Raw genomic sequence first — 27,690 nt, 5'->3', positions numbered from 1 at the left:
GCGCAAACCATCCAACTTGAAGGTGCTGGAGCAGTTTTGCAAGGAGGAATGGGCAAAAATTCCAGTGGTAAGATGTGGCAAGCTCATAGAGACTTATCCAAAGCGACTTGGAGCTGTGATAGCCGCATAAGGTGGCTCTACAAAGTATTGACTTGGGGGGGGTGAATAGTTATGCACATTGACTTTTTCTGTTATTTTGTCCTATTTGTTGTTTGCTGCAAAATAAAAAAAAAAAATCTTCAAAAGTTGTGGGCATGTTCTGTAAATTAAATGATGCAAATCCTCAAACAATCCATGTTAATTCCAGGTTGTGAGGCAACAAAACACAAGAAATGCCAAGGGGGGTGAATACTTTTGCAAGGCACTGCATATCACTTTATTCTTCCCAGGTGTGTACTGTCAGCTCCTCATCTACAAGGCATGATGCTTTTGCGCTGAGACCAAAAGTGTTATTATCTTTTTAATCTACTTAAAGCCAACTATGGGGCATTAATAATTTCAATGGGTTTTAAAGAAATGTTAATTTTTGAGAACCTTTGTCTTTTTTTTTAAATCAGAAAAGAGTTTATTGAACAAAATCGGTGAATATACATACAGTTAGAGAATGTTCATATTAATAATTACTGGCCAGGTACAGACATACTCAGTCACGAGTTACTTTAGCAGAAGGAAGACAGCATAAACCTTTATGAGTATGTAGGTAGTTGTTTTATATCATTAACTTAATGAACTCTACAATATGGATCCTATCATATCCAATCACCAGATCTGTAGATTAACATAACAGGACCAGTAGGAGTGTGAAGAACTGTACCCCATGGGGGAATAAACTTATTTTAACAAATTGTAATTTTTAAAGAGTATGGTATCTCTCCACCTCGGTGCTTCGCCCAGAACTCTTCTTGTTTATGCATTTTACCCATCTATAATCTATACAAGCTTCCTTATACACAGACTTACAATTGCAAAAGTCTGTCCATCACCAACTGGGTTGGGCCTAGACCTGGAGTGTCCAGCCATGGTTGCCTAATTGTATAAATTTTTTTCAGCACATTACGGTGCTGATAAGTAAGTTTCTCACGTATAAGCAATTTATTCCCCTGTTCCACCCATTGCCTGTCCGATGGTATTCTCGGGGTTATCCAATGCCTCGCAATGGCTTTGTGTGCAATAAACAACAAACATAACACAGCGATGTGACTGCTCGGCGAGAGAGAGGAAATCTCCACGGCACCAAGCAGGCACACTACCGGGTCCTGTGGCAATGGGAACTGGTACACATTCGCAATAGTGGTGAGGACGTATTGCCAATACCTGAAGAGCTTTGGGCACTTCCACAACATATGCAATAGATCACCATGTTGTCCACATCGCTTTGGGCATAATGATGTTTCTCTTAGTCGCCATTTATGTAATCTTGTTGGCGTTCTATATACCCTATGTAGTAAATATAAATGAGATAATCTTTGTGAAGCAGATACTGATACCAAAGGCGCAGATGTCATACACAGATCCCATAGTTCTCCATCAATAGGTCCCGAATCCCTTTCCCAACCTCGTCTACAGGGTAACATACTAGCGTCATGGGTGAGATTAAGCAATCTGTATACCATGGATATTATGCCCCTCTTCTCATCTGTCAACAATACATCCGTCAACAAAGGATGTGATGACTGGGCCAGAGACGATATTCTACACTCACATTGGATTGCATGTCTCAATTGGAGATACTTATAGAATTGATTATTATGGAGGAAGAACTTGTCTCTGACCTCTGAGAAGGATTTGAGGATAGATCCGGTATACAATTGTGAAATATAGTGAATACCTGCTTCTTCCCATGCTTGAAAATCCACGAGTTTGGAGAGTTCCTTAAAGTAAATGTTCCTCCATAAAAGAGTGAAGGAACATATGTCCAGAATTTTGAAATGACTCCTAATATATTTCCATAAAGTGTTTAGTAATTTGATTGAGGGAAGGGAGCCCGACATGTGTGCAAGACCTGCATCCAAGTAGGATAGGGCAGAAATATTAGAGTCCTTTGGAACAAGTAAGGACCTAATTGGATCTGTGGAGTCTATTTCCCACCAATTACACAAATGTTGTATCTGTGAGGCTATAAAATAGTATCTGGCATGTGGTACCGCCATTTCACCTTGATCTTTAGGTAATTGTAGGGAATTCAGACTAATACGTGCAGGTTTATTTCTCCATATTAAATCTCTAAACTGAGAATCTATTTGAGAAAACCATTTATGTGTTATCCATATCGGGGAGTTGTGAAATATGTAAAGAAGTTGAGGGGCCCATATCATTTTGGTTAAGTTAACTCTTCCAGTAACCGTAAGGGGTAGTTTTTTCCATGACAAGCATTTCAATCTAATTTTTTTTAAGCAATGGAGTTAAATTTAGTTCAAGAAATTTTTTAGGGTCGGGCGTTACTTGTATGCCTAGGTATCGAAATTTCTCAACTACTATTATTTCTTTAGCACAGTCAGGTAAGGGTTTCGTCAAAGGGTCTAAGGGCATGAGTACTGATTTGTTCCAATTAATGCTAAAACCTGACAGCTTCCCGAAGTTAGCTATAAGAGCCATAACATTTTCCAGAGAACTGTCAGTGTGTCGTCTGCATACAAAGATATAACGTCCTGTCGAGGTCCGCGTCGGAATCCTGTAATATCCTGTGAAGCCCTTATATGTATGGCCAAGGGTTCTAACGCATTCTCGCTGTTGGGAGACTATAAAGTAGTTGAACCCATTTTAAAAAAGGTGCACTGACACCAAATCTAGACAATACTTCCCATAAATAGGGACATTCTATGCTATTGAACGATTTAGTGGTGTCCAACGAGAAGATGGCCCTATTACCTGGATTATCTGTGCGGATTTGTAGATTCAGAAATAGTCTACGTAGGTTTTGAGAGGTAGATCTTGTAGGTATAAAACCAGACTGGTCTCTATGTATGATCTTTTGGATACATTTAGCCAACCTATTAGCCAGAACCCTGGCCAACAGCTTGACATCAAATGTAAGTAGGGATATGGGCCTATAGGAATCCGGAGATAGAGCATCTTTACCAGTTTTTAAAAGTACCACAATGATGGCCTCATTCATAGATGCGGGGAGAGATCCTGTTATAAAAGCCTGATTATAAACTTTTAAAAGGATTGGGATAAGTTGTGGCACGTACCTTTTATATACTTCCGCAGGGAGTCCATCCTCCCCAGGTGCTTTATTATTTTGTGTATGAGCTAAGGCTTCCAAAAGTTCCTCCTCTGTCAAAGGGGCACTGAGTAGGGCCGAATCTGAGTCAGATAGACATGGAATGGGATATTTGTCTAAAAAAGAACAAATATCGTCCTGTGAAGGTTGGACCTTTGAGGAGTATACATCTTGGAAAAATTATTTAAATACATCCATTATGGATTTGGTGGTGTAGTAAGTCACACCCAATTGGTCAGTTATAGCCCCTATGAGAGAAGTGGACTGCTATGATTTGGCCAGCATTGCTAACATATGGCCCGTACCTTCCCCTTCTTCAAACTGGCTTTGTTGTAAAAAGAACCTTTTGTTTTCTGCAAGCTGTAAAGATAAGTCCCTAAGCATAGATTGGGCCGCCATCCATGATCTTTTCATATCATCTCCGGGGTTAGCTATATAATTTACTTCCGACCTATGAGCTTCCTCCAATACTGACTGTTCCCCTTTTTTAGTAGAGGTTTTGATCTTAGAAATCACATGGATAAACTGTCCTCGTAGGTATGCCTTTGCCGTTTCCCAAACCACATCAATAGTTGTGGAATCAATATTGTGTCTGAAAAACTGGGTAAGTGACTCTGACATTGGGTCCAGGTCTGGCAAAAGCACTAACCAGAAGGGGTTAAGTTTCCACATAGTATTACTTTTGACCTCTCCCAACCGTAGATCTATTGAAAACGGAGAGTGGTCTGACACCTGTCTTGTGTGGTATTGTGACGAATCCACCAGTGGAAGCAGGATGTCATTCCCAAGCCCCATGTCAATTCTAGATAATCCCCCCACTGAAGCAGATTGACATGAATACACCCTAGTCTCCCGATTGCGCATTCTCCAGAGATCGGTAAGACCCAAGAGGAGGCGAGCAGAAGGGGTGATACCCTGATGCCTCTGCGAGTCGTCTCCCCTCCGGATATGTAGCTTGTCCTTATCATAATCAATATAATTGTTAAAGTCTCCAATAACCAAGACCGGCATCCCCGGGAAACGAGACATGAATTCTGCTAAGTTTTTGAGTACACTGGTTAAGAATGGAGGCGGAATGTACAAGCCCGCCATTATACATTTAGTGCCTTACAGGGAGCAAGAGAGAAAAATATATCTACCATCTGGGTCAACTTTCACTTCTGCAGCCGAAAATTGAACACCCTTTTTCACCAGGAAACTCACCCTCCTCGAGTATACCGAGTACGTGGTGTGGTATTGATGCCTGAATTGTCGTGTAGCAAATTGAGGAGTCGAAGTCGAGGGGAAGTGAGTCTCCTGCAAGCATATTACATCCGCGTCAATGCGCTTGATCGTACGAAGCACAGCCAACCGCTTGACCGGACTATTCAATCCCCGGACATTCCAGGACAAAATTCTGGTTACCTTAGACATATAGTTAGCATAAAGGTATTATCAAGAGTGTGCTCGATAAGTAATGTAAAATAATCAGGTATTGTCAGGAAAAGCCCTCCTGCAAATATCTCAGCAAACTGAAGTTTAAAGGAATGCCTGTGCATAGAAGCGCCATCCGGCGCTCGCAATAGCGCCAATAGCACCAACAGCGCATACGCAATAGCGCCAATAGCGGTGGACGGGCACGCGCGGGTGCGTGCGTGCCCCCTATGACAGCACTTGGCGCCAAAGAGACTATTTAAAGGGGACTGTTCCACTGCTGCCTTGCTGTCCGGTCTACAGCGTTCCTGAAGACCCCTAGTGCCCTGTTACTTTGTATTTGCTACCCGATACCTGTTGGACTGTTCCTGACTACTCTGCTTGCTGCCTGCCCTGATCCCGGCTTCTGGACTTTGACTACTCTGCTTCTGCCTGCCCTGATCTCAGCTTTTGGACTTTGACTACTCTCTTGGATTTACCTTCTGTACCTGATCTGCCCGCCTGTGTTTGACCCAGCTTGCCTGTACCCTGCTGTCTACATCCTGCTGCTGGACTACAAGACACCTCCCTGCTGTCTACATCCTGCTGCTGGACTACAAGACACCTCCCTGCTGTCTACATCCTGCTGCTGGACTACAAGACACCTTCATGCTGTCTACATCCTGCTGCCAGACTACAGGACACCTCCCAGCTGACTACATCCTGCTGCTGGACTACAAGACACCTCCCTGCTGTCTACATCCTGCTGCCGGACTACAGGACAACTCCCAGCTGACTACCTGATTCAGCTCTCTGTTCCAGCCTTCCAGTCAGGCACTTGTGCCCCTTCGCACTCTCGAGCCCCTGTCATCACTACCAGGGGTTCCCGAGTCGGAGGTATACGAGAGGCCGTTCCCTGCATTCCGGGCTCTACTTACCAGGTACGTGACAGTACCGGACAGCCATGTCCAAGCCCACGCAGGGGACGTCGCCCATGGAGGACTTATGCAGTCATCTAGCTGGACTTACACAAGCTGTCAAAGACTTACAAGACGGTTATAAAAAATTAGAGGAGCGTGTCCAAGTTCTCTCTAGCCCAGCTCCGGGTCCACCTGCTGCTCCCTCTGTGGTCATGCTGCCACCTGAACCCAAAGTACCTACACCAGAAAGATTTTCCGGGGACCACAGCAAGTTCAGAGCATTCTGTAATGCCTGTGAACTCTTCTTTGCATTACAACCCAGGACTTTTTCTTTAGAAACCACTAAAGTAGGGTTTGTCATCTCCCTCCTACTAGGCGAACCTCAGGCATGGGCCCATCAACTTCTGGAGCAGAAGAACAATTGCCTCGACCACTTGGGAATCTTCTTCCAAGCCATGGCGCTCTTATATGAAGATCCACAACAGGCAGCCACCGCAGAAGCAGCACTGTTCTCACTTCAGCAGGGCCGTAGGGCGGCGGAGGACTATGCATCTGAATTCCGTCGTTGGAGTTCCGACACAAACTGGAACGATGCCGCCCTACGCTACCAGTTTCGCATGGGACTTTCTGAACCATTATAAGATGAATTAGCCCGGGTAGGCATTCCTGCCACACTTGAAGACCTTACCAACCTGTCAATTCAAATTGATAGACGTTTAAGAGAACGCAGGGCTGAACGCGCAACTGGTCCCTCTCGCCCAGTGTGGATGTTACCATGTGTACCTAACCCTCCTGCACACTCCTCTACCGATACCTCTGAACCGATGCAACTCTGCCTGATCCGTCCTTCTCTCACCCCTGAAGAAAGACAGCGCCAGCGGGCTAACAACCTCTGCCTGTATTGCGGGGAATCTGGACATTACGTGAGGACTCGTCCGGCAAAGACCTGTAAGCATACTACTCTCTCTTCAACTTCCTTATCTGCTGTGCTTAACAATGCCACTCACCTGGCTGTTCCCATCTCTCTGCAGCTTCCAGGAGGGAACATCCAGGCAACCACTATAATTGATTCCGGAGCCTGTAGCGGATTTATGGACTTATCCTCTGCTCACAAGTTCCAGATCCCTCTACGACCCAAAGCACAGGGACTGTCTGTACACCTGGCCGACGGATCGGCTATTAAATCTGGGGCCGTAACACAGGAGACAGTTCCTCTAGACACCATCATTTCCGGCAACCACCGGGAATTACTCCGCCTTGACATCATTGAGTCACCCCTGTTTCCCATCATACTGGGCATACCCTGGCTCAAAGCTCACAACCCACAGATTGACCGGTCTACTGGAAACTTAAGCTTTTCCTCTCCTTACTGCCGTCAACATTGTCTACAAGGATTTACTACCGTTCCATCTCCCCTGCTTTGTCTTGAAACCGATGCTGAAAACTGCCAAACCGTTCCAGAAGCATACCATGACTTCCTGGATGTGTTCAGTCGGAAAGGGGCAGAAACACTTCCCCCACACAGACCCTATGACTGCCCAATCGAACTTCTTCCCGGGGCAGAGGTCCCCTTTGGGCAAATCTTTCCCTTAACCGAGATGGAGCTTGGTACGCTTAAAAAATACATCGATGAGAATCTGGAAAAGGGGTTCATACGGCCTTCCACTTCACCAGCTGGAGCAGGAATCTTCTTTGTGGAGAAAAAGGACCATTCCTTACGCCCTTGTGTAGACTACCAAGATCTTAATAAGATTACAATCAAAAATCGGTACCCTTTACCCTTGGTACCCAAACTATTCCAAAGTTTGGGAAGTGCAGCCGTATTCACCAAACTTGATCTTCGGGGAGCATAAAACTTAGTCCGGATCCGAAGCGGGGACGAATGGAAGACTGCCTTCCGCACCCGCTTCGGACACTTTGAATACCTGGTGATGCCTTTTGGGTTATGCAATGCTCCCGCCACTTTCCAGCACTTCGTGAATTACATTTTCAGAGACTATCTTGATCTGTTCGTCATAGTATATCTGGACGATATCCTGATCTTTTCCTCTTCTCTGCCTATCCACCAAGAGCATGTCAAGAAAGTTCTAGCCCGGCTCCGCCAACATGGCCTGTACGCCAAACCCGAAAAGTGCGAATTTGAATGCCAAAGCATTCAGTTTCTGGGTCTGATTATTTCCATAGATGGTATCAAGATGGATCCGCAGAAGGTCTCTGCCATCTTGGAATGGCCAGCTCCGACAGACAAAAAGGGAATACAGCGCTTTGTGGGATTTGTAAATTTTTACTGTAAATTCATCAAGGGATTCTCTTCCATCATCACCCCCATCACAAGACTGACTTGTCAAGGCACCCAGTTCCAATGGTCTCCTGAGGCTCAAGCTGCTTTTACTTCCCTGTAAAACCAATTCGTGTCGGCCTCCGTCCTGAAGCACCCCGATCCAGCCTTACCCTACATATTGGAAGTAGATGACTCCGAGATAGCGGTGGGAGCAGTACTCTCGCAGAGACAGGGCTCCAAGGCCTTATTGTATCCAGTGACATTCTTCTCCCGCAGGTTAACAGAACCCAAAAGAAATTACGATGTTGGGGACAGGGAGCTACTAGCAATCAAAGCCGCACTATTAGGGTCTTGTTCCACCAGGGTCATTTGTTTGCAGATGGTAGACAGACATACACAGCTGCTTAATCTGAAACAGCTTGTACACATCTGCTATAACCCTCAAAATCAATGGAGTGCCCTGGTTGTTAAGAATTTCTTTTGGAAAATCCATTCTAGTAAACCTTTGGAACAGTTCACAAGTGATCATTTTGGATGCGGTATTCTTCAGGTATAGCTTTAGGGTATCGGGTGGCATAGTCAAAGATCACCAATATGTATTGGTGATTTTAGGAGGATTTTGCCAGTGGGCCTACCAAATCCATGGCTATACGGAGATTTAGTTACAGGCAGGAGCACCAAGGAGCTCCAGAAGTGCAACACTGGAGTAATTAACTGGCAGGTTGGACAAGATGTACAGCATTTGTTTACTTCAGCTTTTAACCCTGACCAGTAGAACAGGTTGGTAACTGTTTTATAAGTCCTCAGGTGTCCCCCCAAAACATCATTATGTGCCAGATTGAGGACCATTAGTTTGTATGATTGTGGCACCAACAGTTGTTCAACAGTGTCTTCACGAACCTTGGTCACCTGATAAAACGGGTCATTATTGACTGCCAAATGAGGCCACCGCTCATTTGCACCCGGCTCCTAGGGAACCCCTATTTATGACAACAATCTGTTCTCTTGCCTGTGCCAGAGTAGGGTCTCACATCTGAGCCATGCCAAATATCCTCTTGGATACATCCAGGTCAGGGAGGGCAGGACCAGAGGTGTATCCCACGCCATACCTGTAACAGGGAGGTTTCCCCCATCCTCAATGAGTAGCTCCGTTTGCGGACTTTGTTCCCCAACACCACCAACCTTCTTCTCTTGGGCTGAGTAAACAAACCCTTCATCATATTCAATATCACATAAGTCATCATTACAATATCTATAACAGCATCCTCTGAACGTTGGAGATCTGATCTGACCATCTTTTAGACCCCTTATCTACCACAGTTTTCCACAGATTCCCTTTTATACAGTGGTTCTGGTGTTTACCAATCTCTCATGCTTGGATCAAGGCATAACTTTAAAACTAATGACACCGCAACACTTTTGTCTATAATATAACTCTGCAGATTAAGGAAGAAGTGATATCTCATATTCCCGATAACCAATCAGAATTCAGTTAAAGACAAAACACTGAAAGGAGAGATCCAAATGCATGCTAAGAGTTACTGCTGATCGGAAATTGGTATTTGAAAATAGGTAAATACATATAACCTTGCCTATTTACGATGTAAGCTCTAACGAGCAGGGCTCTCTGATTCCCCCTGTATTGAATTGTATTGTAATTGTACTGTCTGCCCTAATGTTGTAAAGCACTGCGTAAACTGTCGGTGCTATATAGATCCTGTATAATAATAATAATAATGTAGCAATATTTTTTCTTTGTGATGTCATTGTGTCCATATCCCAAATGATAATGTACTGGCAATAAACTCACACACAGTCTGATGTGTGAGTGATACCAGTTACACATAAGTGAATCCAAACTTTTTAGGACCATTCACAGGGTGGAATGAAGAATACTTAAACATAGCACAAAGTCTGACATGGAGCACAGGGAAGACTGGTGCCACAATTCACCAGTGTGCACTAGGGTCTACAGTAAGTACTATGAGACAGTATGTACTTTGAGACATAAGGGCATAGAGGCACACATTATATCATATAAGTATGCATTGAAAAAAAGACTCTAAAAAAGAAACAAAAATTGAATACTGTATTTTACAGTCTTTAGATGTGGTGATTGTATTAATTTATTTTTTTTCAGGCTGAGGACATTTTCTGTCTTTTGTAAACCACTAAGCACATAAACTACCATGTAATCAAGGTGAACAAAGGCCTAAATGTCCATGACAACCATGGACCTTCATAGATATAGTGAAGGAGAAAGAGTAGTGACAGGAATTGTGTTGTTTTCAAGATCAGCAGGTGAAAATAAAGGGAAGCAATCTTAAAAAAAGAAAACTAAAGCAGCCAGCACATCTAGGGACTGGGAAAATGCAATATATTACATTTTTGTTATTGTGTAGATATGCTTTAACCACTTGCGGATAGACATGTGCATTTCGTTTCGTTCCGAATCGAAATTCGGATGAATTTTTCATTATTCGGAAATTCGGATGCATCCAAATTTCCGAATTACAAAAGTGATGAATTTAAACGAATCCGAAAAAAAGCAAACATATTCGAATCGAATTCGAAAACATATTCGAATCGAATTCAAAAACATATTCGAATCGAATTCAAAAACATATTCGAATCGAATTCAAAAACATATTCGAATCTAATTCAAAAACATATTCGAATCGAATTCGAAAACAAATTTGAATTGAATTTGAAAACAATAGAAATCGATTTTCTAAAAAATACAATAAAATAGAATATAAAATCATAAAGCAATAGAATACATATATATAATATTTTTTTTTATTCTGTTTTATTGTTTTTCTATGCTTTTCTTTTCTTTTCTATTATTTTCTATTCTTTAATAGTTTTTTCTATTCAAATTCAAATTCATTCTATATGAAATTCGAATTTCGGAACATGGCTTCTGAAGATCGAATTTCGTATAGAATGAATTTGAATTTAAATAGAAAAGATTAGAATAGAAAAAAAAATAATAGAAAAGAATAAACTAGAAAAATCATTCAAAATCATTCTATACGAAATTTGAATTTCGGAAAATGGTTTTATATATATACATAAATATTATATATATATATATAATATTTATGTATATATATAAAACCATTTTCAGAAATTCTAATTTCGAATTAGAATAGAAGAAAATAATAGAAAAGAATAGACTAGAAAAACAATAGAATAATATATATATAGTTCCAAAGGTTGCTGCACTTAAAAATTTGTTGCTTTATTCCATCAAATCTTTAGAAAAAGATTACAAAGCAAGTAGAGTCATTCCAAACAGAATCATTACAATCATTTGTTCAGACAAAGATTAAGTTTCAGGCTGATTTGCTCGCACCCTTCCTTAGATCAGTCAGAACTTTATTTTTATAAATACAAGGTCAGTGGGAGGACCTGTTTGCTGACACTAGATTGAAAGCTGTGTGTGCTTCTCCTCTACACTTCAATCTATATATATATATATATATATATATATATATATATATATATATATATATATATATATATATATATATATATATATATATAATATTTTTTTCTATTATGTTCTATTGTTTTCTATGCTATTCGTTTCTATTATTTTCTATTCTATTCTAATCTTTTCTAATCAAACTTGATTTCAGTCTATATGCAATTCGAATTTCGGAAGATGTTATATATTGAATTCATTCTACATGAAATTCGAGAATGAATTCGAATTTGAATAGAAAAGATTAGAATAGAAATTAATAGAAAATAGACTAGAAAAACAATAGAACAATATATATAAAACATCTTCCGGAATTGGAATTTGGTACAGAATGAATTCAAATTTGAATAGAAAATATTAGAATAGAATATATTATATCTTTTTCTATTCTGTTCTATTGTTTTTGCATGCTATTCTTATTTTCTATTCTATTTGAATTTTTTCTATTGGAATTCGATTTCATTCTATATGAAATTCGAATTTCGCAAAATGGTTATATATAGTTTACCTTTTCAAATTCGGTCAAATTTTTTTCGAATGCGGTAGAATTTTTTCGAATTTGATAGTTTTTTTTCGAATGCGGTAGAATTTTTTCGAATTTGATAGTTTTTTTTCGAATGCGGTAGAATTTTTTTCGAATTCGAATACGAAACTAAACGAATCCCGAGTAACGAATGCAACTAATTTAACTAAACGAATTTAGTTAAATAACGAATCGAAACTAAACTAAACAAATTTTTTCATCCTGCACATGTCTACTTGTGGACCACCCACCATACATTTACTATGGCAGGGCAACCGCTCTGTGCCAGATCACGTACAGTACTTAGTACATGATCAGACACTTTCCGGTCTGGGGCGCATGCCGCTGGCGGATCGCTCCCACTGTGATTCTACACAACGGGGAGCTGATCGGCAGGTACGGTGGACTCGTTGTCTGCCAGCACCCACCAATGCTGTTGTACACCGGCAGAACGGCAGTCTGCCTATGTAAACAAGGCAGATTGCCATTTTGTGAGTACAGAAGGCATGGGTCCTGTGTTCCTGTAAAGCAGGAACACCAATCCATGCCTTCCACTAGTAAAAGCACCTCCCCCACTACACTGAATCATAGGTTAGGCACACAATTAACCCTTTGATCGGCCCTGATGTTAATCCCTTTCCAGCCAGTGTCATTAGTATAGTGACAGTGCATATTTTTAGCACTGATCACTGTAATAGTGTCACTGGTCCCCAAAAAGTGTCAAAAATGCCAGTTAGTGTCTGATTTGTCTGCTGCAATATCGCAATACCGCTATAAGTCGCTGATCGCCACCATTACTAGTACAAAAAAAAATATTAATTAAAAAAAAGTATTCTATAGTTTGTAGATGCTATAACTTTTGCGCAAACCAATCAATATACTCTTATTGGGATTTTTTTTTACCAAAAATATGTAGCAGAAAACATATTGGCATAAATTGATGAAGAAATTCCATTTTTAAATGTATTTTATTGGATATGTTTTATAGTAAAAGGTAAAAAATATATATATTTTTAAATTGTTGGTCTTTTTTTGTTTATAGCACCTAAAATAAAAACCACAGGGGTGATCAATTACCACCAAAAGAAAGTTCTATTTGTGGGAAAAAAAGGATATTTTATTTGGGTATAGTGTCGCACGACCGTGCAATTGTCAGTTAAAGTAACGCAGTGCCGCATCGCAAAAAATGGCCTGGTTATGAAGGGGGGGTAAATCTTCCAGAGGTCAAGTGATTAATATAAAGCGTGAAGATGTTATTAGCTCTGCAATGGGTGCATGGTACTGACAGCTAATGTCCTGAGATCATGTAACTGGCAGAGAAGGCAGCCATGGATTTCATTATGCCCGTGCTACACCAAAGGGCAAGATCCAATTGCCTTACTGGCTTCTAGTTGTTCATTTCCAAAATCTGACACTCCATTCTACCTGGGGTATACCTCTGGTACATTCTGGTCAAGTCCAAGGTATTTGCTCGATCGGCTGGTTGAACAAGTGGCGTTTAAGAAAAAAGCAAATATAGCTAAGTCAACAAAGCAGCTGGAAATGCACAATACATGTACAACAAACTTCCTAGCCAAATCTTTATTTTACGGGACATTAATCAAATTTTATTAACACAATGGTGAGATTATAGCAAACAGTTCATGCAAATGTCATGTACAACCATTACATCACATTAATTAATGTAACTGCCAATATGTCATGTCATTTTACTCTATGATTTGGGTATGCTACGTATGTCCAATATTCAGTTACAATAAGTCAGAACTGCCCACAATATTTTCTGTGTACCTTTCCAATACAAGGGCTAAAAACATATGCAACTTTTTCAGTCCCTCTCTGTCCCAACAATAACTCCAGACTGCAATGTCCTTACAATAATAGCTTCTTACAACATCACTACTGACAGTCCATGCATGCCACCACCATGTGCACAAAGGAATTGTTTTATTTTTACTTGCTCATAAGAGCAATCTTTAATGAATCAGGCTTGTAAAAATGACAGCCGAAATATGATAGGCTGAAATGCTTTGCAAGTAGTCAGTATGATGAAGACTAGTGGACCAACTGCCAGCAATTTGAATTTTATTAATTTGTCCCACCAAAATATACAGATTTTTTATGGTAACCTAAGTAAATATAAAATGTATTCTATTCAAAAATATATATTATTTACCTACAATAACCTATTTTGTATTATTGTTACAATGACCTGCAAAGAACTTTGATGTGACACATTTTTAGCTGCTTGCTGTGCCGTATTATGATTATTACATTTCATATATAGCTTCTTAATGGTCCCTCAAGATGTCATTTGTATATCAGGAAAGACGATAAACTTCATACAAGGTCGTACCTGACCAATATACTTGCAGTGAGATAGAAGAGCACTGCAGTATTACTAATGAGCCATTACATCCAAAAAAGAAGTTTTGAAAAACAAATATAAAATTCTAGTGGGCTGAGGTTGATGTCAGCTCTGTTCAGTGCAAATAAACTTCTGACAGTGCTAATGATCACTGTCAGTAGCATTGATCAGCTGACCCAGCTGTATTTAGTTAAGACACTGAGGGGTTTATTTACTAAAGGCAAATCCACTTTGCACTACAAGTGCACTTGGAAGTGCAGTCGCTGTAGAGCTAGAGGGGGCATGCAAGGAAACTAAAAAACAGCATTTTTGTTTGTACACGATTAGATGATAGAAATCAGCAGAGTTTTCCCTCATTTCAGATCTTCCCCTCAGATCCCTACTGCTCACTGCTCACTCTTATGCTATGTACACACGATAGGATTTTCCGACAACAAAACCGTGGATTTTTTTTCCAAAGGATGTTGGCTCAAACTTGCATACACATGATCACACAAATGTTGTCGGAAATTCCGAACATCAAAAACGCGGTGACGTACAACACGTACAACGAGCCAAGAAAAATGAAGTTCAATAGCCAGTGCGGCTCTTCTGCTTGATTCCGAGCATGCGTGGACTTTTGTGCATCGGAATTGTGTACACACTCTCGGAATTTCCGACAAGACTTGTTGTTGGAAAATTTGAGAACCTGCTCTCAAACATTTGTTGGCAGAAATTCCGACAAAAAATGTTCAATGGAGCATACACACGGTCGGACTTTCCAACAACGAGCTCATATTCAACATTTGTTGTCGGAAAATCCTATTGTGTGTATGGCCCATTACAATGCTCAAATAGGCAATGTACCTTTGAACTTTGTATTCATTACCCAAATAAAGTTTAAAACAATCAATAAAAAGTAGAGAAGATTATCTATCATTCGTTGATGATAGGTGAAGGTCCAAAGTTTCCCTGGGCATGACAGGATACATTATAATTATTTTTGCAGTAGTAATCTTTCTATCAAAAAAGTTACTACATTTTTATTATCTGCTGGACACCATGCATGACATGGTGTGGCAAAATATCACACCTCCATGCTATTATATATTTACCTGGGCATATGCATCATGTTTATTATTATACAGGATTTATATAACGCCCATAGTTTACGCAGTGCTTTACAACTTGAAGGTAGACAGTACAAATACAATACACTTTATTACAGTAGGAATCAGAGGGCCCTGCTTTTTAGAGCTTACAATCTAAGAGGGAGGGTCAAGAGATACAAGTGGTAATAACTGTGGGAGATGTGCTGATGGAAAAAAATAAATGTACAGTTGTTAGGTGGGGGCCAGATAGACTTCTCTGAAGAGATGAGTTTTCAGGGATCATCTGAAAGTGGACAAAGTAGCAGAAAGCCGGACAGATTGAGGTAGAGCATTCCAGAGGATGGGAGAGGCTCTGGAGAAGTCCTGGAGGCAAGCATGGGATGAGGTGACAAGTCAGCTAGAGAGCAGGAGGTCTTGGGAGGAGCCTAGAAAACTATTTGGTCGGTGTTTTGAGACCATGTTAGTGATATAGCTGGGGGCCAGGTTGTGGATGGCTTTGTAAGTTATTGTTAGTATCTTGAATTTAATTAGTTGGTTGAGTGGCTGCCAATGGGGGCATTGGCAGATGGGTGCAGCAGACGCAGAGCGGTTTGTAAGGTGGATGAGCCTGGCAGCAGCGTTCATGACGGACTGAAGAGGGGATAGCATATTTAGAGGTAAGCCAATGAGGAGGGAGTTGCAGTAGTCGAGGTGATAGATGACCAGGTAGTGGATTAGAAGCTTTATAGTGACATTGGTTAGGAGGGGGCGTATCTTGAAAAGATGCGGAGGTTGAGGTGGAAAGCTTTGAATAGCGATTGGATGTGGGGACGAAAAGATAGTTCAGAGTCCAGGATTACATCCAGGATCTTGGCGTGGGGGGAAGGGTTGATAGTTGAGCCGGTGATTTTGACAGAGAAATCAAGGGAAGTGGCATGTGGGGGAGGAAATATCATGAGCTCGGTTTTGGATAGGTTGGGTTTGAGGAAGTGGTGTGACATCCAGGCTGATATGTCTGTTAGTAAGTTGGTGATGCGAAAAGAGACAGATGGAGAGAGCTGGGGGGTGGAGAGATAGATTTGGGTGTCATCAGCATAGAGATGATATTGAAAGCCATGGGAGGCAATCGACTGACCCAGGCAGGAGGTGTAGATTGAGGTGGTGGTATTGATACAATATAAATATTTTTGCAGTAGTAATATTTCTATCAAAAAAGTTACTACATTTTTATGATCTGCTGGACACCATGCATGACATGGTATGGCAAAATATCACCTCTCTATACTATTATATATTTACCTGGGCATATGCATCACGGTTAGCTTGAAGGCTGACCTTCACAACCTCAAAAGGATTCACAACTATGGCTTCAGTTAATCCCGATCCAAGCCCAGCTATAGCAAATACCTACAGTGTATGAAAAGAGAAATACATTGGATATAAACACAATTAAAATAATTCATTTTTTCAACATGGCCCCCTAAACGTATCAAACAATGCATCAGACTTGAATTTGATAGAACAAATGAGTCAACAAAGGTTACAGTAGACTTATTAAAGAACATCTGTCATGAGGGACCAACAAATGCTGCCACTAGACCCCTTATTTAAAATTCTCACTGCCTACGTGTCTTGCTTCGATGGACCAGCAGAAGTCTGCAAATAAAAATCTTTGACTTTACTCACACTTTAGTTGTCTGCACACTTGTTCCAGGACAATGGTACAGAAAAAAATGAAGCCAGAGAGTCACAATAACAGCCAGGCGACCATTTGCATTAGGTACTGTAGTAAATAAAGCTCCCAGACTTTTTTTAAAAACAGGTCTCCTTATAGGATCTATTCGCCTTTAGTTTTAGGTGGGGCTTGGTGGTTGAGTCATCCCTGGCATCTCATGAGACACAGATATAAATGGAGAAAGCCTTTAAACTGAAAGTTTAATTGATCTAGAACATAAATCTAGCTGGTTCCTGATACAAAAAACAGTTTACACATTGTAGTCTGGCTGGTTTCAAAGGATTTGGTCGCACATATTTCAATACAGACCGTGCACACCTGATTGCACTGTATAGAATCAAAACAGACTGCAATCCTACAGGTCCAAATATGACTGAGGGATAGCACCGGTGACCAGATGTAATGTTGAAGAACAGGAAAGAAGAAATGTATTGTTCTAATACTATAGTTATGTATTGCTGAACATTAGTGGGTATTTTATGAGAGTAGACCATTCATCAACACACATGCAATACATGTTTTACCATTTTAATTCTGTAAAGTTCTTTTATTGGGTATATACTATAAGTAACATTGATGTAAAAAGGGTAATCTGTTATTGCACCACAGTGTGAGGTAATATTGCACACACATGACACGAGTCTAACTTACCCAGGCAGGAGGCAGGGAGAGTGGTAATAGCAGCTTTTTGTATTGCTCAAAGGTAAAAAACTGAAACAGAACAAAACAGAGATCAAAACATCTGGAAGAAATTTCATCAGAGACTGATACATTGCAGTATAGCTACTTATGGCTAACATGGAGGGAGTTAGACGGAAGGAAAGTAAAAGCTCAAAACAGTTCAAATGCCTGAATGCCTTCTTCAAGCTGCAGTGATTATGAAGCCTAATGCCCCATACACAAGGTCGGATTTTCCGAGGGAAAATGTTCAATGGGAAACTTTTGTCGGAAATTCGGACCGTGTGCAGGCTCCATCAGACAGTTTCCATTGGAATTTCCGTCGCACAAAATTTGAGACCTGGTTCCTAAATTTTCCTACAACAAAATCCGCTCACGTAAATTCTGATCGTGTGTACACAATTCCGACGCACAAAGTGCCACGCATGCTCAGAATCAAGCAGAAGAGCAGCACTGGCTATTGAACTTAATTTTTCTCAGCTCGTCGGACGTGTTGTATGTCATCGCTTTCTTGACGTTCAGAATTTCCGACCAACTTTGTGTGACCATGTGTATGCAAGACAAGTTTGAGCCAACATCCGTCGGGAAAAAAACATGTATTTTGCTGTCGGAATGTCCGATCGTGTGTACGAGGCATTAAGGTGAGCCTGTTCTAGATTGTGCACTTTAAAGTATATACATATTCTGAACTAGCAGTAAAAATTACCATACAATAAGCCATCATTCACCTCTGTATGTATAAGCATTGTGAAGAAATACATTTTCACAGACATGGAAATCTGATCTCTGCACTGGAATTTTAGCAGGTTACCAGCCCTCTAATATATACAACCAGCAAAGTGGGCTTTCATGCACACAAATGGTTTGGCCAGCCAGTGTCAAAAAAGGCACGGGTACAGGGTCCAGCTCTGCTGCCAGCAGCCTGTCAAAATCTGACAGGCTAAATTACAAGGTGACTGCATGCGCCTGGACGATGTACAAAGTGGTACTCACCGATAAGACTGTATGCATTCTGAGACATATGCCCCAAACACAGTAATTCTGCATTTGGGGCATACGTCCCTAAACACATACATCTCTAAACAGGAGTACTGTTTAATACAGCATTCATATTTCAGTGTATCATAGATTTTACCAAGCTGCTGGCAGCAGTACTGGATGCTGCACCTGTGCTTACGGGGCTCCCCAAAACAATAGGATTTGAAGCTGAGGAACCAAACTGCCCATGTATGTAGCCTTAAGGTGTTAGAAACCTGGAACCTGAGTTCAGAGTCTTTGTTATGATCTTTGCGAAAAGAATAACTTTGTATATAATATATAATACTGCTGTGTTTCAATCCACTAAAATCTGTACATGTAAAAGCAATGAAAATAAGAACTACATGCATTTGTAACATGTGTCGAATAATTAACAGGTTTCATAAATTTATCACAAGATATCCAACTACTATACATCCACACCATCTGACATGTGTGCATAATGGTGAGGCTAGTCCAGCGAAAAGTGCTCATGGCTACATTACAATGAATATGTGGAATTGTTTTAAGACGCATAGTAAATACGCCTAATTGAAAATGTCCTAACTTCAGTGAGAAGATGAAAATGTCCTGGCATCAGTGGTAAGTAAAAGGAGAAATCAGTGGGAGGAATGCCCAGCACTGGTGGTCAAGCAGAGGAAAAATGCCTCATCATTGGTGGCCAGCGCTGCAAATGCAAAAAACATTCACCCATTCACTTTTATGGTGGACAGCTTGGCCTGGTGATCACTCTTTCCTTTCTGTGGTGGACAGCTTGGCTAGACCACTCATTCACTTCTAAAGTGAGGACTGTGGCGTAATTTTCAAATACTGGGACAATTCTATGGGATCACAGACAGTTGGGAGGCATGTGTATGGGAATGATCATAAGCTAAGCCTAGCAAACATGAATGAAATTTCTCAGCAGCAAGAGTGCCCATACAGAGATAGATAGATAGATAGATAGATAGATAGATAGATAGATAGATAGATAGATAGATAGATAGATAGATAGATAGATAGATTCATTCAGCAATAGTGAGACAGAGAATGGATATTTGACTAGTATCCCTCCACCATGGCCTTTTTGTACTATGCAATTGCTTCATAGGCATGAACATATTCTGTCCTCAGTTTCCACATGGGAATGCTGGCATTGTAAAATAAGTCTATAATGAAAGTCAGATGTTTACTTTTCCAAACAATTTGAAACAATCTAAAACATCCACACAATATGGCTCTTTTTGGACAAGCTGGTGACCAATCTCATGTCACATCAGGAGGAACATCGATCTGATGATTTAGAAAACCTATTCTGTTCATGATTGTATTATTCTCCTCCTCCTCTTTCATTGGCATACACAGAAGGTTCTGCTCTTATAGGTGGCAAAAGAAGGTTTCAAGGCTTATCATCCTCTCATATCATTTGGCACTCTAAAACATGGACAATGTCAACTTTAGTAAATTATGGCTCATGGAGAAAACATGAGGTCTGTATGAGATCGTGATTATACCCTCCACCTTTCCCCTAGCAGTTTCTGCCACGGATTCCTGTTCAATAAGGTTTTTACAGTAAAAAAAAAATACTAATTACACTAATACCACTCATCTATGTATATTGGAACAATGTAAAGTCTCAGAGGGCAAAATAACCAGTCTGTACTATGCAAATGATTTATAGATAAAATTATTCAATGCTACGATGCTACACAGCTTATTAGGTCTTATTTAGTATGGCAAAACAAAGGGCAATAATGTAATTATACTATATATACTAACCTACATCAAAAGGAGATTACTATGGTTTTCTGGGCTTTCCTTGTTGAGTTCGCCATGTGAAATAAATTCCAAAAAATTATATGCTTTGACATTTATAGCATTAACTTTTGGGCTAGGCATCTTGTAATGACACTGACTGCACACTGCACTTATCAAGCCCTCAGCAACTCTTTGGCTATGAAAGGCCACTCATAATGTGGCTTTCCTCAAGCCTCTGAGCTTTATACAGAGGGAAATGAATGAATGGCCATTTATAAAAAAAAAAGGTTGTGTAGTGCTTCATGAGAATGGTGTACACAACGTATGGGGGCTTAGTTGGGCTCTAGATGCCTACATGCACCTCTGGTATAGAGGGGTGGTAGGGACCTAGAGCAGAGCACTGATAGTTGCTTGGAAATGTATAAGTTACTTGTCCCCTAGTACAGTACTACAAAAAACACTAGTTTTATTGAATAAAGCAGTATGGAAAGTAAAGATAATGGGGGTGATTCAATAATGTATCTGCAACACATTTCTGGTGGTGTGGATGTACTTGCAAAACTTATGCCTTATTCATGAAGCCTGTGTGACCCCTAGACCAAATTCATGAAGTTCTTATTTGCAACACTTTTACTGGCAGTCACTATTGATGGTACAAATTCATAAAGAAATACCACCACATTAGTGATAAGGAAAGTGGAGGTAAATAGGACCACTTCCACGTTGGAGTAAATTGCGTTGCATGTGTAAATATTGTGTCACAGACAAAAATGCTGGTCTGAGACAATTGTGCAAAAGATTCATATGCAGTGACACTTATATGAACCTGTCGCAAGATGCATCATTTGTTGCAAAACAGATTTCTAATGAGTATCAACAACACTCTCTATGACTTTCATAGAATATGTAATGTGCCGTTAGTCACTGCAACAAATGAAATTTCAGTTTACCATAATCAAATCAAAGAAATACTGACTGTGGCTTTGTGTTAAACGCTTTCCACTGAATAAGGCTGTATGTCCATGTATGAATTTCTTTGCATCAGTCAAGTTTCTCAGTGTGGATCCCCTGGACTCAAAATGCTCATCCTAAGTTGACTCAGATAGCTTCTCTTACATATATTCTAAATATGGACACCTCTGCTACTCTTCTATGTATGTATAATCACCATTTCTGCTTTCTTTTCCCCTTTCCCTCTTTTAGCTAGTCTTTTTCTGCATTCTTCAGTGTTTCCAAGCTAGTGTACTCACACTTTTCATCTGCCCTCCCTATTATCAGTGCAATGTTTATAATACATTTTACTTGAGCCCTTCTGGTGTACTTTTGTCCACCCCATTCCACTTTCATTTTTGTTTTGTGGAAGTACTGCTCTATTTTTTTTATTATTATATTATTTATTATTATTATTATTATACAGGATTTATATAGCGCCAACAGTTTGTGCCGCACTTAACAAAATGAAGGCAGACATTACAGTTACATAACAATTTGGTACAAGAGGAATCAGAGGGCCCTGCTCATTAGAGCTTCCAATCTACCACTTGATAAGTCTCTAAAGTTAGCTGTTTTTGGCTGTGCTCACAGCACCCTATTCTTCCCTTTGTTTCTGTGTAACTTACAGTTATACAAAGCACCCCTAGTAATACTCCTTTCTTCACCTTAATTATGGCTTGTGATCTAGTTGCTGTAATGAATAATATCAATTTTGTAATGAATTTTGTAATGCTTATCTGAACAAAATAATAAAACAGAGTATGTGTATTTATTTAGCTTTATGTATCCAGTAGTACTGACATCATAATATAGACTGGGATAAATGCTATTATTTTGAAGTTATATAGGTGCTGTGATACTTTTTGAAATGGATTCCACACAATTTGCTGCGCAAAGCCTAGCTGTGGTGTGCATACCGCTACTGTTGTTGGTATTCTTCTGAGTTCAATAAAGTTCATTTCATTGCATGCAGCTGCTGAGTTGCTGTGCTTGTACTGAGCTTCCTGTGCGCACAGGACCACTAATGTAAATGTTATAAACTGTTCATAGTTAGGGGGTCTGTGCTGACTAGCTAGATTGAGTTCTGGTGTTCTGTCCTGGCAAGTTGGGTTGAGTACTGGTGTTCTGTGCTGGTAAGTTGGGTTGAGTACTGGTGTTCTGTGCTGGTAAGTTGGGTTGAGCACTAAAGTTCTGTGCTGATGAGCTGGTTTGCGTACTGGTGTTCCTTGCTGGTAAGTTGGGTTGAGTACTGGTGTTCTGTGCTGGTAAGCTGGGTTGAGTGCTGATGTTCTCTGCTGGTAAGCTGGGTTGAGTGCTGGTGTTCTGTGCTAATAAACTGGGTTGAGTGCTGGTAAGCTGGGTTGAGTACTTATGCAATGTGCCGGTAAACGGGGTGGAGTGCTGATGTTCCATACTGGTAGGCTAGGCTGAGTGTTGGAGTTCTGTACTGACTAGTTGGGTTAAGCATTGGTGTTTTGTGCTGGCTAGCTGGGATGAGTGCTGATGTTCTGTACTGGCTAACTGAGTTGAGTGCTAGGGAACTTTCGCAATGCTTAGTGTATTGCTGCATTAACGTGCACCTTGCTCCTGCTGGATATAAATTGATTTTCACCACCTTCTGGTTTGTTGTAGACAGAAACTGCTGTCCCTGTGCTGAGTGCCCTGTACATGCCTCCAATGATGCACAGAATCGGACTTACACTTTATCACTTTGCAGACCCCTTTATGTAATTTGCCCAACTTGGGTGAAATTACCAGCACAACCTATTTGTTTAAAGTTGGAACTAGGCAACTTAGGAAGTACCTGTACTTGAAACATATTTCTTCTACAAATTTGATGGCAATCCTAAAATAGATGGGGTATATTTCTTACACATCTCTGGGGAAAGTTTGTTCTATCTTCAAGCTTTGCTTTTAAAAGGTTGTTTTGCTTTTGTATAAGTATGTGCGATGAGTGATATGTGGTCACGTGGGCAAGCGAGTGCTGAAATACTTATACAAGAGAAAATTCTACAGACGTCAGTATGTAAACATTGCACTCAAACCTCATGCAATACTTCTTAAATTTATTCTAGAAAAGAAGCAATGCAGAGGTCACTCGTCTGCTGACAACCAAGCAGCAAAGGGGGGCTTCCAAGCTGCTGACTAACTGCAATCTGAAGAAAAATGTTTCATTAAAAAAACAAAAATATCTGAAAATGGTTTCAGAAAACCATCATATATTTATTTTGGAACCAAGCATTATATAGAGCTTCATGACCAAGAAAACATGACGTCATGATTTTTTTTATTTTTATTTGTAAGTAAAGCTATAATTATCTCTGCATTATTGTTTATTTTTTATATTCTCACACACATATAAAAAAAGCAATGTTACATACTGTGTATATATATATATATATATATATATATATATATATATATATATATATATATATATATATATATATATATATATATAAAAAAGGAGCTTCAGAGCCTAGTTGCGGATGCAAACACTAGGTCTCCCAACAAGATCCTTGAAAAGCACTGTTTAGGAGTGCCTTCTCACAAACTCCAGGCAAACAGCTAAACACAAAGATGAATACATAGGTTTCAAATCTATAGGAAATATGGCATTTTTTCCTTCAGTTTGCCAGGAAGCCACAGAATAGTCAGCACTTCCAAATCAAATGAAGTAATCTGTAAAGGGATATTATGGGTTTAGCCAAAGACATCAACATATTATCAGCGTAGAGGGAGCCTTTTCCCTCTAGTCTAAACCATTGATCAGTATTTCCTGTACACCAGAATCAGATCTCAATAGTTCTGTAAGCAGCTCTATTGCCAATGCAAACAGAGGTGACAGGGAGCATCTCTGTCTCTTGCCCCTAAAGATATGTAATGGCTTGGATACAGTGCCTTGAAAAAGTATTCATACCCCTTGAAATTCTCCACATTTTGTCATGTTACAACCAAAAATTTAAATTTATTTTATTGGGATTTTATGTGATAGACAAAGTGGCAATTGTGAAGTGGAAGGAGAATGATAAATGTTTTTCAATTTTTTTTTACACATAAAGATCTGAAAAGTGTGGCATGCATTTGTATTCAGCCCCCCTTTAGTCTGATACCCCTAACTAAAATCTAGCGGAACCAATTGCCTTCAGAAGTCACGTAATTCGTAAATAGAGTCTACCTGTGTGTAATTTAATCTTAGTATAAATACAGATGTTCTGTGAAGCCCTCAGAGGTTTGTTACAGAACCTTAGCATCATATAGGCCAATAATCACACCAGACAGGTCAGGGATAAAGTTGTGGAGAAGTTTAAATCAGAGTTAGGTTATAAATAAATATCTCAAGCTTTGAACATCTCACGGAGCACTGTTCAATCCATCATCCGAAAATAGAAACAGTATGGCACAACTGCAAACCTACCAAGACATGGCCGTCCACCTAAACCGGCAGATCAGGCAAGGAGAGCATTAATCAGAGAAGCAGCCAAGAGGCCCATGGTAACTCTGGAGGAGTTGCAGAGATCCACAGCTCAGGTGGGAGAATCTGTCCACAAGTCAACTATTAGTCATGCACTCCACAAATCTGGCCTTTATGGAAGATTGGCAAGAAGAAAGGCATTGTTGAAAGAAAGCCATAAGAATTCACGTTTGCAGTTTGCGAGAATCTATGTGGAGGACACAGCAAACATGTGGAAGAAGGTGCTCTGGTTAAATGAGACCAAAATTGAACTTTTTGGCCTAAAAGCAAAATGCTATGTGTGGAGGAAAACGAACACTGCACATCAACCTGAACACACCATCCTCACCGTGAAACATGGTGGTGGCAGCGTCATGTTGTGGGGTTGCTTTTCTTTAGCAGGGACAGGGAAGCTGGTCAGAGTTGATGGGAAGATGGATGGAGCCAAATACAGGGCAATCTTAGACGAAAACCTGTTAGAGTCTGCAAAAGACTTGAGACTGGGGTGGAGGTTCACCTTCCAGCAGGACAATGACCCTAAACATACAGCCAGAGCTACAATGGAATGGTTTAGATCAAAGCATATTCATGTGTTAGAATGGCCCAGTCAAAGTCCAGACCTAAATCCAATTGAGAATCTGTGGTAAGACTTAAAAATTGCTGTTCACAGACGCTCTCCATCCAATCTGACAGAGCTTGAGCTATTTTGCAAAGAAGAATGGGCAAAAATTTCACTCTGTAGATGTGCAAAGCTGGTAGAGACATCCCCAAAAAGACTTGCAGCTGTAATTGCAGTGAAAGGTGGTTCTACAAAGTATTGACTCAGGGGGGCTGAATACAAATGCACGCCACACTTTTCACATATTTATTTGTAAAAAAATGTTAAAAACCATTTATAATTTTCCTTCCACTTCACAGTTATGTGCCACTTTGTGTTGGTCTATCACATAAAATCCCAATAAAATACATTTACATTTATGGTTGTAATATGAGAGAATGCGGAAAATTTCAAGGGGTATGACTACTTTTTTTTATTATTGCTCTAGGTTTATAGTATAGAAGTTTGACACAACAGATAAAGGAGCCCCAAAAAACAAATTTAGGAAAGACTTCTAAATTATATGGCCAGTCAACCCTAAAACTTCTACATGTGTGAAAATACTTACTGTATATGAGAGCTGTTTTACCTGCCAAAGGTTATTTATTTCTGTCCATCCAGTCCTGAGTCTTACACAGTTCTGCCACACAGCATAGCCCTATCTGGCAGGAAAGGAGACCTAATTTTCTCCTGCAGTTAACCCTTAAAGTGGTTGTAAAGTCAAAAGGTTTTTTATCTTAATGCATTCTATGCATTAAGATAAAAACCCTTCTGTGTGCACCAGCCCCCCTAATACTTACCTGAGTACCATCTCGATCCAGCGATGTTGCAGGAGAGTCTCAGCTTCCCGGGACTCTCCCTCCTCATTAGCTGAGACAACAGCATGGTGCCATTGGCTCCCGCTGCTGTCAATCAAAGTTAGTGAGCCAATAAAGACAGAGAGGGGGTGGGGCCGAACCGCGACTCCTTGTCTGAATGGATACACAGAGCGGCGGCTGGGCTTGGGTGCAACAGGCAGGAGGGAGGGACCTTGAGCGCCAGTGAGGGACCCCAGAAGAGGAGGATCTGGGCTGATCTGTGCTAATCCACTGCACAGAGCAGGTACGTTTAACATGTTTGTTATTTTTAAATGAAAAAACTGAGACTTTAGTATCACTTTAACAGGTCTTTTCCCTCCCCAAATCTGCAGCTGAACAGCGAATTAAGAAGCAGCACACTGATCAGCTAATCAGGCTCATTGCACTGCAGCAAAACCAAGTAACATTCAGATATTTACACTGCTTGCATTTAAAAAACACATTTAACCACTTGACCACTGGGCACTTAAACCCCCTTAATAACCAGACCAATTTTCAGCTTTTGGTGCTCTCACATTCTGAATGACAATTACTCAGTCATGCAACACTGTATCTATATGAATTTTTTGTCCTTTTTTTCACACAAATAGAGCTTTCTTTTGGTGGTATTTAATCACCGCTGGGTTCTTTATTTTTTGCGCTATAAAAGAAAAAAGACCGAAAAATCTGTAAAAAAATTAATTTTTCTTCGTTTCTGTTATAAAATTTTGAAAATTAGTAATTTTTCTTCATATATTTTGGCCAAAATTTATACCGCTACATATCTTTGGTAAAAATAACCCAAATTAGTGTATATTATTTGGTCTTTGTGAAAGTTATAGTGTCCACAAGCTATGGTGCCAATATCTGAAAATTGATCACACCTGAAGTACTGACGGCCTATCTCATTTCTTGAGACCCTAACATGCCAGAAAAGTACAAATACCCCCCAAATGACCCCTTTTTGGAAAGAAGACATTCCAAGGTATTTAGAAAGATGCATGGTGAGTTTTTTGAAGTTGTCATTTTTTCCCACAATTCTTTGCAAAATCAAGTTTTTTTTTTCTTTTTTTTTTTTTTTCACAAAATTGTCATATTAGCAGGTTATTTCTCACACACAGCATATGCATACCACAAATTACACCCCAAAACACATTCTGCTATTACTCCTGAGTATGGCGATACCACATGTGTGAGACTTTTACACAGCGTGGCCACATACAGAGGCCCAACATGCAGGGGAGCACCTTCAGGCATTCTGGAGCACCCATGCCAATTCTGACATTTCTCTCCTACATGTAAAAATCATCATTTATTTGCTAGAAAATTACATAGAACCTCAAAACATTATATA

The 27,690-nt window shown here is 40.1% G+C and overlaps 1 protein-coding gene across 3 annotated transcripts in view; it reads right to left on the bottom strand.

The window, feature by feature from the left end:
* SLC25A21 (solute carrier family 25 member 21) overlaps positions 1–27,690 on the bottom strand; it is a 745,004-nt gene that overhangs the window by 152,655 nt on the left and 564,659 nt on the right. For all 3 annotated transcript variants that reach the window (XM_073608915.1, XM_073608914.1, XM_073608916.1), the window contains exons 6-7: positions 17,654–17,713; positions 16,567–16,674 (exon numbers count right to left, since the gene is read on the bottom strand). In XM_073608915.1, the coding sequence (XP_073465016.1) occupies positions 16,567–16,674; positions 17,654–17,713 (168 nt within the window). The remainder of the gene's footprint in view (positions 1–16,566; positions 16,675–17,653; positions 17,714–27,690) is intronic.

This window comes from Aquarana catesbeiana, linkage group LG13 (genome assembly GCF_042186555.1).
Source record: "Aquarana catesbeiana isolate 2022-GZ linkage group LG13, ASM4218655v1, whole genome shotgun sequence".
Classification (NCBI taxonomy): Eukaryota; Metazoa; Chordata; class Amphibia; order Anura; family Ranidae; genus Aquarana; species Aquarana catesbeiana.
Note: the sequence above shows the minus strand (reverse complement) of the source record. Positions and strands in the feature narration are given on the sequence as shown.